Genomic DNA, 18,234 nt, shown 5'->3' with positions numbered 1-18,234 from the left:
ATACAAACTGCCAAAATTGACACTCTTTTATGTTGGAATTGTGCGTATTTTTCAACATTATTTAGATCTTAATTAATGAGACGGTTGTCAGCTAGAGCCAGCCATCATGATTCATGCGTTTCCTGATATCTTCTAACCCTAGATTAAAAATTATGCCATAGTTAATTATTGTAATTAAGAAAATATAAGTGATCATCATACTTACATAATGCTTACTTGCTTATTCATAAACGAGTACTGACTCTTAAAAACATGTTTATTAGTACATGTATAATATCAAATAGCATTTGATTTGATCTTTCTCAATTTTATTGGACATTTTTTAGATTTAAAAAAGTTGATTTAATTATAAACAAAATAAAAAATTAGTTTGATCATCAACATCAAAATTCAAAACTCAGTCATAGGCACTTATTTAACAAGAAGAGATGAGGAGGGAGAAAAAAAGATGACAGGATCTTTGTCCATTAATGGGAGCTCCATGTTGACAGAAGGATTATTGACAATTTACAATAATTATTACTATAACTAACATATCCTCAATCCGTAACCTTCTAGACTCGTTTGGATGGAGTACAAATGATGGGATTGTATAATTTTAGGGTAAAATTATCTTAATACAGTGTTTGGTACATAAAAGTAGTTGTAGGATAAAATTAATGAAGCTCACCATTTAATACAATGCAATATCAAAATTTTATAACCGCCCGGGGGGGGGGGGGCGTGGGATAAAAATATATAAGCTAAAATTTAACCAATCACTGCTCACATGATAATAAATAATTTGTTTTTTTTTTTTAATTTATGGACTGATATTCTTATTATAATTGTTGATGATATTCTTGTTATGTTTATGATGATATTATTTAGTAAAAACATAAGTTTAGAAACTATAACATGTTAAATAAATGAAAAAGTGAAGATTTTGAATTTTTTTAATAAATTCACCAATAATTATTGATTTAAGTTAGATAATATTCCATGTCATTTTAAAATAAATCTAAGATAATTTTGATAAAATAATATATAAGACATATTATTAGTTACTAACCAATCTCATGGCATACCTAACATAAGATATGATTATTTATTATCTAATTTAATATTGCACCAAACACAACATAGTATTATATATAATCCAGTGTTATCTAATACAATTTAATCCGATCTAATCTGATCTAATCTGGCATACCAAACGAGCCATCATAGTATCAAGATAATTAATATACGTAGTAGTCGTTTTGATGGCTATTAAGTCAATGTTCATTTAATACAATGAAACAATTTCAGATTTGAAAATCTTGCACTTTTAGTTGGTATGCAACTGATTGCCTGGAATAAGTGTGGTCCCTTTTCGATGAACATAGCATGTGTTAGCTAGAAAGTTCCCCAGACGGATGACAGAATATGGTTCAAGTTTCCAACTTCCAACAGTAATTTACATTACATGTTTTTGTAATTCCTTTGTTTTAGCCTACACCGGGCGGATGAATTTGAAAGGAATCAATCAATGCAGCTTTTCTACCTGTAATTATTATTTGGAGAATAGGTGCATCTCGGATTAATTTTGGGATCATAAATTTGGAATTGTCGTGTGTTACTTGGTGTCTGGCTAAAAGAAATCAAATAAAATCAAATGAATCAGCAAGCAGCGGTCGAAGTCAGTTTGATGTATTAGTTTTAAGGTAAGTGAAGTCCTTTCATATATTCCATGTGAAAGGAAGAAAGATGGAAGCTGAAAAAAAGGGGAAACAAAGCTCTGGCGAGTGTAACAAACTGCGAAAGATTCAAAAGAAGAATGACAGCTACAGAATGCAGGAGAATTAATATATTTGCAACTTGCATCGATCTTATAATGACTCAGTCGTCATAGAAGACGACATTCTGCTGGTACCATAAATTCTTTCTTTCTTTCTTTTTTTTCTTGGAAAATGCACGTCTCTCATTCTCATACTCCTGGTCCTGGAAAGGGAGGGTTATATACTTATGTCGATTTTCCAGGGGACTCTGATGGATATTCTCTGCTATCAATTTCTTGATCGTACTGTATCACCTTGCCTTCAGTTTGATAATTCTGAATGACTGATTGAGATGAGGTGGCAACGTATTAACACCATGTACCCCAATTTTGTTTTTAATACTTTTTAAATCATTAATTGCTTGCTCAATTGAAGGAAGAGGATACCACGTCCAAGCTTGAAGAATGGGCTGCATGTGGTCTGCGTGGCACGACTGCATTCACATGTTAGGGCATCAACGAAAAGTTGCAGGAGAGATTATCTGTGAATTCAATTCACATTCGTATTTGGACCCATCAAACAGTTCAGGGCAAGTCAGCTGTTGCCTTTATTAGTCATGACTCATGATCATTGTTCTACTAAGTAGGGTAGGCGACATTTGATAGTCGTAATAAACAAATTGGTACTTGGTAGTTGTTATTTTCAAAACTAATTCTCTTAAAGCAAAAAGTGCCTACGGGAGGTGAGGCCATTAAAAAAAATTACTATGCCTTCCGCAAAAACTTTTTCCCTGAGAAGCTCCTACGGCGTGGCTCAATGACAAATGTTGTGCTACATACGAATTATTTCTAAGGGTATTTATGTATTTCTCTTTACATCGTATTAAAATGATACTACAAGCATTTTTCCAATGACAGAAAGAGGGCCCATGGGCCTTCTTGTAAGGCAGAATCGGAAGAATCCACTCAACTTCAACAAACAAATTTCAATAATTAGATTTAAAAATATTCCAAATTAAATTTGAAGTAAAAAAAAAATCCAAAAATTTAAAAGAATAAACGGACTAAACTATTGTCACTAGCTAGGATCAGCATTCAGCAATAATTTTGAAATGTGAAATCTAAATTTTAGAATAAGTTATATGTATGTATGTATATTGAATATTGATTAGTAATAACCTGTACAAAATTAGATAATGAAATTGATTAAAAATTGTTAATCAAAAGATCTCTTCTTCATAAAATATATTAAGAGATCAAAATTCTCTATTCCATGTTCATCGAGTTAACAATTACATGTGTTGCTGCTACACAAAATTATAATCAGTTTTTGTTAAATGATTAAACGTACACGGGTTGAAGCCGCCTGCTCTCAACGATTTCATCAAGGGCATGGAAATTTGGGTGTGATCCAACGGGCACGGGCACGTCTTCGGCTTCTCTTTTAGGCTTAACCCATCTGCCATGCGCATTTCGAACAAGCCCTTTGTTCTCCATTTGATACCAGCAATGCGGGATTCTCAATTCATCAACCAACATATCGCACGCCTTGTTCACCAATGCAACGTCTCTACGGGCATCCTCTCGGAAACTTGAACTTTGACACACAAATCCATCAACAAGATGTAGGTATGTTTCTTGGCTGTGAAATCCTAACAAGTTGAACCCATGTTTGAGGTAAGGTGACGACCGAACATCGAGCCGCAGTTCGGCTCCTACGTGAGTGTAAACCCAGTCTAATGTGCCTGTAATTTCATCAAATTTCTGTAAACCTTCGTTGAACACAACCCCTGGCATTTTGGGGACCAAGTCCTGTTTCACTACCACTCTCAATGTTTTTACACCCATCTGATGAAGCTGGTCGCGGAAAGCAATGTTGCCAACTCTTGGTGCCCCAAAGGAAATTACACTAATGGGTAGTCCTGGAATGGTGGTCGCAGCTTCGTAGGCGTTGAGCAGAGCCAATGCGCCGCCCAGGCTGTGCCCGGTGATCGTGAGGCTCACTTCTTCACCCTTTTCTTTGTATAATTTTACAAGTCTCGTCACTTCTTTCATGACTTGCTCCGAAGCACTAGACTTGCTGTACCTAGTGTGCTCACTCTTTGAAGTGTAAATACTGTGGAACCCATGTTCAACTTTAGCATCATCACCGGGCCCAATTGGCTCCAATTTTCTTTGGAAGTCCTCGTACCACTCTGACGGCGCCACCGTTCCCCGCCACGCCACGACGATATCTCTCCGCCCAATCCTGTGGGTTTCCTCCTCATCGCTGATGGCCACAAAACCCATCCAGTTGGAATCTCTGCTCCAAGTGTCACCCAAGTGTACTGTCCTGTTTAGCCACTGCGGCATGTCTATGTGTGACATGGCGTAAATGTACTTGCACACCTTGTAGCCATGCTTGCCGTCAAGGCCTAGCTTCTCAAAAATCTTGTTCGAATTAAACCTGCAGCTCCCGCAGTACTCGGAGAATGGATCAAAATCGAAAGCATCGTACGTGGCTTGTGCAAACTCGCCGTACTTGAGAATCTCTCGACGGAGGCAAGGGTGAAGCGGGTCTAAAAGACTGTCCCAATCTGTGCAACCGTGGATTTCCCGCCATTTATCGGATATCACTTCTTTTGGAGACATTGTTGGAGTTGAATGCTTCTCATCGTCACAAAAAGAGTCCCAACTGGAGTAATGTTTTGTGACCTCTCTTCTTTGAGGTGGTTCTACATGGAGATGAAGGAGATTTGAGAGTGATTCAGCCAGACGGGCTGCTCGTTTTGATGCCTTGGTGCCATTGATCGGACGATCAACAACAGGAGCTTCTTGATGGGCACGGGCCACGAGTTTATTCCGGTTCACGCCGGTGTGTGGTATGGCCGGAAGATGGTTGTGAATCATTGTTGACATAGCCATGATTTATGGATAGAAATTGAAAATTAATTCCAATATGATATGCCAAAGCAGATCAAGCTGATTAAGTTAGCGATTAATAAGCTTGAAATGCTTGGAAATGTTGGTAGATTTGAGATTTGTTAGTATGCAGAGAGAATGTGGCAGAAGGATGAATATATATATAGTGGTTTCAATTAAATAATGCGTAACGCGGGGTCAATGACTTGGAAATTTTTGTGGCAGGAAAAAACATTTTGCACGCGTGCCTGCTTATTGAATAAATTAATCACTAACGTACGACTTCACTGAGAATGAGGTCATCGTTGATAATGTTAAATGGAAAATATTTTATGTATATAAACCGGTTAGTGTTTCAAGAAAATAACAAAAACTGCCACATGCTTATAATGTTTATTGAAAAGTATATTAATAGAACTTGAAAAATGAGATGTGCTAAGTTTTATGCTTCGTTTATGAAGTATTTTGTTTAATTTTTTTAAAGGATTTTTGCAGTTTGCAGAATGTATTCGAAGAAGCTCGTTTTCTCTTCGTATTAGCTAGAGTTGGATCTCATTTTCCAGTTCTAAAGCTTCGAGCATCGATGTTGCACCAACCAAAAAACATTCCATCACCCAAATTAGCAGTGATGAGCCTAGGACTTTAATCAGCTTGTATTAATTTATAAATTTATGAATACTTGGTACATGTAGAGAAGTTGGGAAAAAAAAAAAACAAACAAACACATATATTGTGAATATGCAGCATTAGAGCTCTTAATGGAATACATATACTTAATAAAATAACGACAACGGTGCAACAAATAAACTTATAGTATAAACTATATCATCAAAAAAAAAATTATGAAATTCTTTTTTTATTGTACTAATAGAGAAGGTGACATATTTAAATAATTTGATGTACTGAAAACAACTGAAAAAAAAAATAATTGCGAAGAAAATAAATTATTAATTTTTTAAAATATTGCTAATTATTACTATACACCTTTTTTTGTATTTTTTTTTCAATTAGACTGAATAATAATCGTTTTCATAATAAATTAAATCAATAATAATATTTTAACCCCGAACGATTTCAATCTTATGTTTTTTTCATTTATTTTAAGGGTCTTGCTAAGTTATATTTCACATAACTTACTATCCGTGTAAAATTCAAGTGGACTCCACTTGAAATTACAACTTTTTTTTTTTTGCATGTTACAAGACATTGTAAGATTTATGAGACATAACTTAGCAAACCCTTTATTTTAAACATATTTTCTCAAATTTACAACCCTTTCAGTTTCATGTCCCCGCTAAGCAATTTGGTTGGGTCCGTCGCTGCATACAGTAGTGCAGATGCCGAGTGGCATTAGAGTAATTTATCGAAGAAGAAAGGTTTTATATATATATATATATATATATATATTCGAAAATTGGAAGTGTCAACTGTCAACTGTCAAAAATAAAGCGCTTGCTCATAGAGACGTGGACGACTGAGAAGTCGACGGTAGACAAAGGAAACTGTTGACTTTCAACACGTACAGGTTGGTAGTAGACTAGTAGGTACACAGGTCGAGCTTTGTATCTCCGAGAAAATGGTGTTTTCTACGCAAATAAAAAAAAAAAAAAAAAGAGTAAAGAATTTCTATTTTCACACATTCATACTTGCTAAAATAACGTCATGGTCAATGATGCATATCGTAATTCGTGGGCAGGAATTGCTTTTTGTGTTCAATTAAAATATTATTTAATGTCAACAACATATACCCAGGAGAGCTGGCAAAATGGGTCATCGGGTCGTATTCGTGTCGTGTCAGTTTTGTGTCGTGTCAAATTTAGGTCGACCCAAACCCGACCCATTTAATAATCGTGTCAAAATATTGAGACCCAAACCCGACACAGAAAAATAATCAGGTTACCCAATAACCCGTTTAATATCTATATATTGAATAAAAGTTACATCAAATATTTACACAATATCATACATACATATGTACATAAATACATACATACATACATACATATATACATATATTTATCGATATTATAAAATATACATATCTACCAATATATTACACATTTACACTATTGAGGTTTTAATTATATATATATATATATATATATATATATATATAAAATATTATATATCAATATTATAAAATATACATGTCTATTAATTTTTACACATTTACACTATTGAAGCTCTAAATGTATGTAAAATTTTATAAAACACTGTGTTTATATTCACTATTTTAAAGAATAAAAAAAAGAAAATCATCTCTAATATTTGAGTTTTAATTATAAGAATATGTAAATTATTTTAAAATAGAAAATATAATCGGGTCATTGATCGGGTAAATGGGTCAAGAATTTTAACCCAAACCCGACAGAGAAAAAAATCGTGTTGATCCGGACCCGACCCATTTAATAATCGTGTTAAATTTGATGACTCATATCCATTTATTTATGTCGTGTTCGTGTCGGATAATCGGATCGTGTCAAATTTTACCAGCTCTACTCAGGAGGAGTAAAAGGGGGAATTGGTGGATTAACATATTGTCGGTCAGAAAAAAGAAAAAAGAAAAAGAAAGATAATCATAACACATGCAGCAGCTGAGCCCACTCAAAACACATGGGAAAGGAAACGTATACGAAGATCAATTTAGTAATAGAGAATTTTTCTCTCTTCTTTCCCAAGTCAGTAATCATCACCCCAAGTTTTTTAGTTTTGATTAGTCAGTCCAATCGACTAATCTTATCAACTGAGCTAATGTTTGTCATCTCAGTGGAAAAGCCTTTATCTTTGATGGTCATCTTAGGTGCATAATGAGATTTTACGGGAACAAAAAAGAATAATTATATAAAATTATCATTCACTATATGAATGTTGGGTTTTTATTTTTTTCAGCTGATTAAATATAATCCGATTGATGATAAATACAAATATAATAAAAAAATAAATCCTGAGAATCTTAAAAAATTCAGATAAATTCAAATAATAAGATGATTCATGTCCATAAATGTTACATCACATAACCATTATTCGAGAATTTTTTCTTTCTTTTTTTTAAACGATAAGTTTTGAACCACACGCTTTTGCTTTGGTTTAATTAATCTTAAGATGGTCAGGTAGCTAACATCATAACTAAAGACTTGATACAAGATTTAACCAGTCAACATGAATTGGCGGCTATGTTTAAAACACAAGTGCACGACCTCCAGAGCCTAACGCTAGACTTTTTCCGCTTTAGAAAGCCCAAGAATAAGTTCACAAAATCAAGCCCAAGTACAGTTGGATTTCGGTCCTTGATACCTGTCATAAGTTGGGGCATCAGCCAATACCAATTTGCAAAAGCCCAAAGGGTAAGTGAAGCACTGTTTGTTCTGCATTGCCGTTTGCATTTACACAACACATTATCGCTGTTTTTAAAGATTGATTCCCCTAAGCAATTTTCTTTCGTTTTGACGTAGCCTATAGTCTACCCATTCACCTAAATAAAATAAGAAATATTATGTTAACTATTAGACCAAATTATGAATGGCTCAAAACCCATAAAAAATATAGGTTACAATAAATATATTTTACATGAAATAACTTAGGTCCATTCTCTATAAGAATGACTTAAATACTTCGAATTATAAATAAAGTGTCTAAATACAAGATACGATAAAACGTTAAAAGCGTGATTCATCAAAGAAAGACATAGGTCTATTCTTTACAAAGAACAACCTAAGTCTTTTCTTACAAAAAATGACTTATAGGTTTACTTTTTACAAAAAAACTTAGGTTCATTTCTTATAAAGAACAATTTAGAAACTTAGAAAATATTTTTAAATAAAAACACCCAAAGGACGATGTTTGATAAATTGCCAATTTAGATCCATTATTTATAAAGAATGACCTAAGCACTTGAAAAATATTTCTAAGTAAAACACCCAAAGAGCGAGTCTTCGATAAATCACTAAAGACGTGATTCTTCAAAGAATGACCTAAGTTAACTTTTTTATGTAAAAAAAAAAAAAAACCTACATTCATTCTTTACAAAAAATGACCTAATCACTCAGAAAATATTTATAAGAAAATACCCAAATGACAAGTTTTCGACAAAGTGCTAAAGAAGTGATTTTTCAAAGAATGACCTAGGTCCACTTTTTACAAAAAAAAAATGGCGTAGGTTCATTCCTTACAAAAAAATAACTTAAATATTTATAAAATATTTCTAAGTAAAACGCTTAAAGAGCAAAATTTCGATAAAGCGCTAAAAGTATGATTCAATAAAAAATGACATAGGTTTATTCTTTACAAAGAAACACTTAGGTTTGTTTTTATAAATAATGACTTAGGTGCATTCCTCATAAAGAATGACCTAGACATTTGGCAAATATTTTTAAGTAAGAGCACACGGGTTAATAAGTATTTTACAAAATGCGCCTATGGGCATATATACATTTTACGGAATGCGCCTACGGGCAAATTCATATTCTACGGAATGCACCTATATGCAAAGATATACATTCTGCGGAATGTGCCTACGGGCTATCAAATATTCTACGGAATGAGCTTAAGGCTAACAAACGTTCTACGAAAAGTGCTTACGAGCAAAATATTGGAAAATCAACCCTCTTTTCAAGGAACCAACATAAGTATTGAATTTAAGCTCAAATCCATTAAAGGCCAAGGGCCAAAAAACATGACCAGTATCCAACGAATACTTGTCATGAACAAGTATTGATATATTTGAATATGTGTCTCCATGCATGGGTTTTAGCTGACCCTTGTTACAAGAAAGTGTCATGTAACCTCTCTAATTGACATCTCACTATATAAAGGTCAAGACCCTCAATTTAAAGGTAGGAACAAAAAGAGCATAAAATGAGTATAAAAACTTAACACATCTCATTATATATTTTCGATGAACATAGGTCCATTCTTTACAAATAACTACCTAAGTCTTTTCTTACAAAAAATGACCTAGGTTTATTTTTTACAAAAGACTTATGTTCATTTCTTATAAAGAACAATTTAGGAACTTAGAAAATATCTTTAAATAAAAACACCCAAAGGACGATGTTTGATAAATTGCCAATTTAGATCATTTTTTTTATATAAAGAATGACTTAAGCACTTGAAAAATATTTCTTAGTAAAACACTCAATGAGCGAGTCTTCAATAAATCACCAAAGGTGTGATTCTTTAAAGAATGACCTAAGTTCACTTCTATATTCATTCCTTACAAAGAATGACCTAGTCACTTAGAAAATATTTCTAAGAAAATACCCAAATGACAAGTTTTCAACAAAGTGTCAAAGACGTGATTAAGCACTTGAAAAATATTTCTAAGTAAAACACCCAATGAGCGAGTCTTCGATAAATCACCAAAGGTGTAATTCTTTAAAGAATGACCTAAGTTCACTCCTATATTCATTCCTTACAAAGAATGACCTAGTCACTTAGAAAATATTTCTAAGAAAATATCCAAATGACAAGTTTTCATATTTTCTAAGAAAATACCCAAATGACAAGTTTTCAACAAAGTGTCAAAGACGTGATTAAGCACCTGAAAAATATTTCTAAGTAAAACACCCAATGAGCGAGGCTTCGATAAATCACCAAAGGCGTGATTCTTTAAAGAATGACTTAAGTTCACTTATATATTCATTCATTACAAAGAATGACCTAGTCACTTAGAAAACATTTATAAGAAAATACCCAAATGACAAGTTTTCAACAAAGTGCCAAAGACGTGATTCTTCAAAGAATGACCTAGGTCCACTTTTTACAAAGAATGACCTATGTCCACTTTTTACAAAGAATGACCTAGGTTCATTCCTTATAAAGAATGACTTAAATACTCATAAAATCTAAGTAAAACGCCTAAAGAGTAAAATTTCGATAAAGTGCTAAAATTATGATTTAATAAAGAAATAACTAGGTTCATTTTTTTTATAAAGAAGCACTTAGGTATGTTTTTACAAAGAACGACCTAGGTCCATTTCTCACAAAAAAATGACATTGACATTTGGAAAATATTTTTAAGTAAGAGCACACGAGCTAATAAGTATTTTACGAAATGCGTTTATGGGCATATATACATTTTACGGAATGCGCCTACGGGCAAATCCATATTCTACGGAATGTGCCTACGGGCCATCAAATATTCTACAGAATGAGCATACAGGCTAACAAACGTTTTACGAAAAGTGCTTACGGGCAAAATATTAGAAAATCAACCCTCTTTACAAGGAATCAACATAAGTACTAAGTTTAAGCTCAAATCCATTAAAGGTCAAGGGCCCAAAAACACGACCAGTGTCCAAAGAATACTTGTCATGAACAAGTATTGACACATTTGGGTATGTGTCTCCATGCATGGGCTTTAGCTGACCCTTGTCACAAGAAAGTGTCACGTAACCTCTCTAATTCACTCTAAGATGCCTATATAAATGCCAGGATCCTCAATTTAAAGGTAGGAACAAAAAGAGCATAAAATGAGTATAAAAACTCAGCATATCTCACTCTAGATTTTCTCTCTCTAAAAGTTGAGTAAAAAAAACGGACTTGAGCGTCGAAGGGTTATTGCCGGCACATCGGCCCCCTTTTGACAATTGTTTCTTTCTGCAAAACAATTAACCACGAGGAAACACCTGATTTGAGACACTCGTCTTAAGGAAAAAATAAACCACAAACCTTAATTCAAAAGAAATCACTTAAACCAAGATTTTCTTGCTTTTCTGGATATTGTACTATAATTAAGCATGGATGTGTCACATTTTAAAAAGGAGAAAACAAGAAAAAACAGAAGGGGGGTATGGAAATGGAAGTTGAAGATTAGTGTGACTTGGAATGCAATCAAGAAAGCAATTTTAGGCACACTGAAACCTCAACATTTCCGTCTAAGCTGTGCACCAAGCACCAAACAAGTCTCCAATGTTGATCACGTTCATCAAGACCATTTAACCATCAAGCCACATCGGCAAGCAAATACAAGGAAGAAGGCTTCTAGTGATCCCACCAAGTCATTGGCACGTCTCCTCCTTGTGCCATACACAGCTTCTGATTTTATCGACTATGGTGATCACATGACTCCAACGAAATCCCCAAAAGAAAACATATCAGCAATGTGGCAAGTGGCAAGAGCTTCATGGTTTGCAAAACTGGGATGGTCTTCTTGATCCTCTACATCCTTGGCTTCGGCGAGAGATAATCAAGTATGGTGAATTTGTAGAAGCAACTTATGACGCCTTCGACTTTGATCCCTTATCGGAGTTTTGTGGAAGTAGCAGATACAATCGGCACAAGCTTTTCCAGGAATTAGGCCTTGTTGACCAGGGCTACGAGGTGACTAAGTACATTTATTCAATGTCACATGTTGACGTGCCTAAATGGTTTGAGAGATCACGGTTGGCGTGTACTTGGAGCAAAGATTCAAATTGGATGGGATTTGTAGCTGTGAGCAATAACAAAGAATCACAAAGAATTGGAAGAAGGGACATTGTTGTGTCGTGGCGAGGCACGGTGGCCCCTACCGAATGGCTCACAGACTTGAAGGCAAAACTTGAGCGTTTCGGAAGCAAAAATGTGAAAGTTCAACATGGGTTCCTTAGCATTTACAAATCAAAAGATAAGAGCACGAGATATAACAAGTCAAGTGCGTCAGAGCAGGTCATGCAAGAATTGGACAGGCTGGTGAATTTTTTCAGAGGTAGAGGGGAAATGGTTAGCTTAACTCTCACCGGCCATAGCTTGGGAGGCGCATTGGCTCTACTCAATGCATATGAAGCTGAAATTTCGTTTTCTGATGTTTTTATAAATGTCATTTCTTTTGGGGCACCAAGAGTTGGCAACTTAGCTTTCAAGGAGAAGCTCAATGAGCTAGGTGTCAAGACACTTCGTGTAGTTAACAAACAAGATATAGTCCCAAAACTGCCTGGAATTCTCTTCAACAAGATTCTTCACAAGTTTAACCCGATTATGCAAAGGTTGAATTGTGTTTACAGGCACGTAGGGACACAACTGAAGCTTGACAAGTGCAGGTCACCATATTTGAAGGATGATACAGATTTTTCAGGGCGTCATAATTTGGAACTTTATCTTGGGAAAAACTGTAGTGCAACTGTGGTACCGTGCTACAGTTGCACCCAACCGTTGGATCTCAATGGACCCCACCCATCCAAGTGGATCCAACGACTGAATGCAACTGTAGTACGGTACCATAGTTGCACCGTAGCCGGATCCCTTAATCTTCATCTTTTAGATGGATTCTTAAGCAGAAAAGCAAAGTTTCGACGGAATGCAAGAAGAGGTCTTGCTTTGGTGAATAAAAGTAGTGATATGCTGATAGAAGAGCTGAAGATCCCAGAATTTTGGTACCAATTGCCTTATAAAGGGCTTGTTTTGAACAAGTGTGGCAGATGGGTGAAACCTGGAAGAGAACCTGAAGACATTCCTTCTCCATTTAGCTCTGAATTGTCCAGTCATTTTGCTACTTCGATGAGTACCGGAAATTAGAGGCCCCTTTTCCAGTGAAAAAGCTTATGAGGTTTGAACTCTGTTACACTTTTTTCTTTTTATTTATTTTTTCTTCTGAAGTACAATTTTTGTAATCTCTCAATGAAGATTTGTCTTTCCACCCAAAAACCGGTTAAGTTTCTGAGTCTGGTAGCCTTTCTTTTGAGAGATAAAAAAAAAAAAAAGATAATATGTTACATAATTTGTTGGACATAAACTAAGTTCAACTTAAGTTCTTCATTGCATGACAATCTAAAATTACAAATGCTGACCATTCAAGCAGGTAGCAAGAAACCCTGAATAAAGACCCAGAAACAAATTATGTTACACAAAAACCCCTACACGAATCAACAAAGAATCTAAGTTTCAAACAAGTTCAACTAAAAGACTAAATACCACAAAGATCTAATGAAACTACCCACATGTACATCAAACAACAAATGATCCTGACCGGGAAGCTTGAGATAAAGCATCTTCAAACTGATCGTCATCGACCTTCTCAGAGTTCAAGCTTAGTGGGATGTAGGATCTGAAGATATGCTCCATGCTAGGGGTTTCCTTCAATTCACGTGAAGCCACTTCAAGAGCCGTGTCAGAGAAAGATTTATAGAATCTCTTTTGACAAATATAGACAAAGATCAAGGACAAGATAGGAAGTGGAATTAGGAATCCAACATAAATGAATTTCTTCGACCCAAAGTAACCAAGCATAGTAATTTGGTACAGTAGCAGGGCAGCGACAAGGCGGAGAAACATGTGTGGCCACATTCTTCCATAGCTCTCATATGCTGGAACATAAACTTTAAGTGCCTGTTGTCAAGAATTAAACTCATAAACAAGACATCATCATGGGTGCAAAAGCCTCTTACACTTCCAATGGTATCGTCAAAATAAATAGGAAAATGGACATCACCTGATTCCTAAGGATAAGCCATCCAAGGGCAAAGTATACAACACCAAATGGGATGATCAAAGGAGCTATGCAAGAGTAGCAGAAGACAATTGTGACAATAAGCATATCACTGGGAACTCTAGTTCCATAGCCAAGATCTCCAGGAAACCAAGCTTCTTTTAGTTCAGCTTCAGTCTTGCAAAGATACTTCCTCTTTAGATGATATATAATCAGAGGAACTATTCGAGATAACTCAAGTCCATAGCCAACAAAGAACCTGAGACCCATGAAATTTGGGGATGTGATAACTCTTGGTATATAAAGTTCAGGAAAAGCATAATTCTGATAATGAGAAATGAAAGCACGTGCAAGAAATAAAACATCCTAGATAAAAATGATATGGGAAGCAGATAATTCAAAATAACTGAGAAAGAGAGAGAGAGATCAGAAGAACATACATTCAAATCTTAATAAAAGATATGGAGAAAACAGTTCAATTAAAAAGAGGCAACAAGAAGCAAAGAAAGGCAAAATAAAATGATTATATAAAGTTTAACTCTTACTGCAGAGCCACATATGTCAGGAAGAAAGTTGCATTTCCAGGTAGGCTATTTGCTAGTACGTCAACAATTGAGTTTGGATCCTTCTCAATGGACTTGAATGTCTTGAACAATGTTCCACCCACTGTGACTCCAATAAAAACATTCAACACAGTGAAATAGAAATATTTCCCTGAGGCAGCTCTTACTGCGTGGCTCACTGCAGGAATCCCCTCAGTCTTGGATAGAAACAGAAGAAGCTTCGGTAACAATGCCAAAAACACTATGAGTGCAATTTGGGGAAGATAAGCTTCCAACACTGTCTTAAGAGCAGTAATATTTATAACTGGCTTTAAAAATGGAAGAATTTTCTTCAGATTATCCAGGGTTGTTAATGCAGAGATAAGCCCAATTGGAATCATGTAAAACATAATGGTCAGAGCCACGATAACATAAACCACATACTGTCGTATTTGCCTCTGAAAGAACTTGATATTAAGGTTATTCCAAATTAGTTCACGGGATTCAGGTGCATCTGAGACGGTCCATGTGTCAACCAATTGTGCATGAAGACTCTGAGCTGCAGAAGCTGCAGCTACCCTACTGGTGAAGAAGACGAGAGCTGCACCTAGCTGCTTCTCTTTGAGAGTTATCTTTTGTTCTGCTTCCAATTTTGGAATTATTTCCTTGATCTTTTCATTGTAGTATTCTATGGCATCTACTCTTTTACCAAGAAGCCCAAGGAAGCCAGTTTTGATGGTCGGTCTTGTTCCCTCTGGCTTGCCTGCGCTTTTTGATTCTGCATATACTGCCTCTGCACGTGCAAGCTTCTTCTTGTACCCTTCCAACTCTTCATAAATTTTATTAGCCTATGTTAATCAGAAATGGGAGTTAACATCGGCAAATATTGTATAGGGAGACAATCGCCTGAACAATTGATATCCAAATATCATTGAAGAAGATAATTAAGTTTATAAAGAAAGTGATATTAAAACTTTTAACATACTTAAGATTTGAATGCAAATTATCAATCAATAATCCAAATGCTAAGAGAAACAGTCAGAAAGAAGTTGATATCCAAATATGCAATGGACAGAGATATGATTTTTTTTATAAAAAAAAAAAGAAAAAAAAGCATGATTGAAGTATATTTGTTGAACCCAAAAATAATAATAATAATGTGCAATCCAAAAACAGAAGGGTGGAATATGACAAGCAGCAGGCAATTAATACATACCTCTTTGTTATTAGTGACCACCATCGATCTGTAGAATGTATCAGGATATATAGCTTTAAAATATGAATCAACCTGTTCTTTTCTGGATTGACGTTTAGGAAGATCAGGCAAGTCTCTTACAAGAACAGCAAATTGCTGAGGCCTCACTTCAGGGGACATTAGGGCATCAGCCCTCAGCTCAGAAACATGTTTGTATCCCCTCCACAACAAGAAATAGGTAACAAAAGAAACCCAGTAGGTAGCTACAAGGAATGCCCACAACCTCGAACTCTTTGCCTGCACAGAGAGAAACAAACAAATCCATAATCTTACAACTTAGGAGACTCCATGTTAAGATGGAATGCTAATATCCTTCTTGGTTCAAACTTGACTATAATTGCATAGGAATAAGCTTTGATAACTCATGACAAGTCAACAAGAGAAGAAAACTAATTCCTTCAATGTTCATGATGGGTTGTATAACTTACTGTGATATTTCCCATAGACAACTTGTCAAGGTCATTGAAAGTCCCTATGCTTGTGGTATTTTTGCCTGCTGCCTGGATACTATCATCAGTTGCAGCAACTGGCAGAAGAGCCGGAAGCAGAATAATGCCAGACAAGGCGAATATTCCCAAAACTGATATACCAATTACGAAAATTAAAATGCTGATCTTCACCAAAAATCATATATCTTTGTAATTCTACAAATTTAAACAAAAGCTTTTCCAGAAGCAAAGAATCATGATACATATATCAAGATCTAATTCCATCCTAAAATTTGGAACAACGATAGGAAATTTCTTGTCAAACTAATAATTTATCATCAATGTGAGATCAATCAATGGTGATGGACTTTTGTTAAACCTTGACAATGAAAAATGTATTTTGCTACTAACTTACCACGTCGTTTATGTTTGAGGACAACAATTGCCACAAAATCTTACCCAATTTAACCCCACAATGTGAGGCTATACAAGTACAACCAACGTACACTATTAAAATCATCCAAAACGGATAGATTTCTCACTTATATTTCATAGCAGTTTATTAAGCTTGTAGGCAGAAAACAAAATAGAAAAAAAAAAAAAAAAAACGATTTTCCTGCAATTTCACTATCAATTAATAAATTAAAATTACTAAGTAAATTAGACTGAAGTAACAAAGTAGATACCATTAAAGTTCAAAACTTCTATTTAAAAAATTGAAAAGTTTACAGGGAGATTCAGAGAAGCAACATCAAATTCATGAAAAGTGAGACATAAACTAATTCTACTTTCAAAAAAAGGTGATAAACTAAAAATTACTTAAATAATCTGTATAAAACCAAAACAAAACTTGAACTTAAAATGACTCCAAATAAAAAAAAAAAACCAATAATGAGCTAAGAAACAGAAGCCTCTAAAACGAAATCACGCAGAGAGAATAAAAGAAGAGAACAAACTTAAAGAGACAAAAACGCTAACCAGTGCTCATAAAAACAAAGTACACAGCAGTATCCAATCCAGACATGTTAATAACATCCTGCTCCGAAGAAGACATAGCCTCCTTGATCCAAGTAAACGGGTTCCGGGTCCTGGACCCACCCTCCCATGGATCCAAACCCTTCAAGATCCGGTTCGGGTAATACACCACAGTATTGCCGGGTTTTGACGACAGCCACGCGAAAAGGCACATCAAAACGACAAATATAATAAACGAAGTCCCCAAGGACGTCAAGAACGAATCGAAATCCATCTGGGTACGTTTGTTTTTCTCTGAAAAAATATACTAAAAAGCTTGTGTCCTCGAAGAATAATGATATGTGTGGAGAAACGTCAACTAGAAGCAATAATACGATACATAGCCGTTAAAAGGACACTGAATGGAAGAAGATAAACGTAACCAACGGTTATGATATTGAAAGAGGAAAAGACTCAGAGAGGCCTTGTTCGGTGGTTGATAAATGACAAATGATGCTGCTATAAATGTGAAAAAAGCAAACGCCTGCCCATCTACTTTGGCCTTTGGCTTTCAAAGGAAAAAAAAAAAATTGAAAAATATCTTACAGTGTGGATGTGTGATTAGCTAGCTGTTTGTGGGGTTGATTGGTTTCTTTATTATTATTATTATTATTATTATTATTATTATTATTATTATTATTATTATTATTATTATTATTATTATTATTATTGTTTTTGATTTCAGATTTGTGCTTTTAATGCACCCAGAGAGAGAGAGAGAGTGTGTGTGCGGAGCGGGTTTGATGGAAGGTGGTATGGTTACCACGGCAACGCAGGAGAGAGACAAGGTGGTGAAGTGGAATAGAGAGTGAAGATGGAAGGACCGTTTTGCCCCCCTGTTCAGCTTGGTTCCCACTTCCCATGCCTTAATTTAGCCGGCCCAAAAAAATAAAATTAAAAATTAAATAAAAAAGCCAGCTTGCTTTTCCACATTGGCAAATACTGCCCTATTTGTT

General features: G+C 35.0%; 3 protein-coding genes across 3 annotated transcripts; 1 reads left to right on the top strand and 2 right to left on the bottom strand.

Annotated features, from left to right (window-relative positions):
• Window positions 1-2,940: 2,940 nt before the first annotated feature.
• On the bottom strand, window positions 2,941-4,794 carry LOC102628481 (phospholipase A1-Igamma1, chloroplastic). Its single transcript, XM_006468014.4, has one exon. The coding sequence runs from the start codon at window positions 4,640-4,642 to the stop codon at window positions 3,080-3,082; it is 1,563 nt and encodes a 520-aa protein (XP_006468077.2). The 5' UTR covers window positions 4,643-4,794; the 3' UTR covers window positions 2,941-3,079.
• A 6,582-nt stretch (window positions 4,795-11,376) lies between these two features.
• LOC102608566 (phospholipase A1-Igamma1, chloroplastic) lies at window positions 11,377-13,319 on the top strand. Its single transcript, XM_052434997.1, is given in 2 exon segments — window positions 11,377-11,745; window positions 11,747-13,319. Coding segments are annotated over 2 exon segments (1,752 nt in total). The 3' UTR covers window positions 13,130-13,319.
• Window positions 13,320-13,347: 28 nt separating this feature from the next.
• LOC102628782 (CSC1-like protein ERD4) lies at window positions 13,348-17,778 on the bottom strand. Its single transcript, XM_006468015.4, has 6 exons — window positions 17,243-17,778; window positions 16,265-16,416; window positions 15,798-16,073; window positions 14,585-15,429; window positions 14,043-14,298; window positions 13,348-13,939 (listed from the first exon to the last, which is right to left on the bottom strand). Exons 1-6 carry the CDS (start codon window positions 17,511-17,513, stop codon window positions 13,559-13,561), a joined length of 2,181 nt encoding a protein of 726 aa, XP_006468078.2. The 5' UTR covers window positions 17,514-17,778; the 3' UTR covers window positions 13,348-13,558.
• Window positions 17,779-18,234: the final 456 nt, after the last annotated feature.

This window comes from Citrus sinensis, chromosome 2 (assembly GCF_022201045.2).
Source record: "Citrus sinensis cultivar Valencia sweet orange chromosome 2, DVS_A1.0, whole genome shotgun sequence".
Lineage (NCBI taxonomy): Eukaryota > Viridiplantae > Streptophyta > Magnoliopsida > Sapindales > Rutaceae > Citrus > Citrus sinensis.
This window is presented reverse-complemented; position numbering and strand designations above follow the sequence as displayed.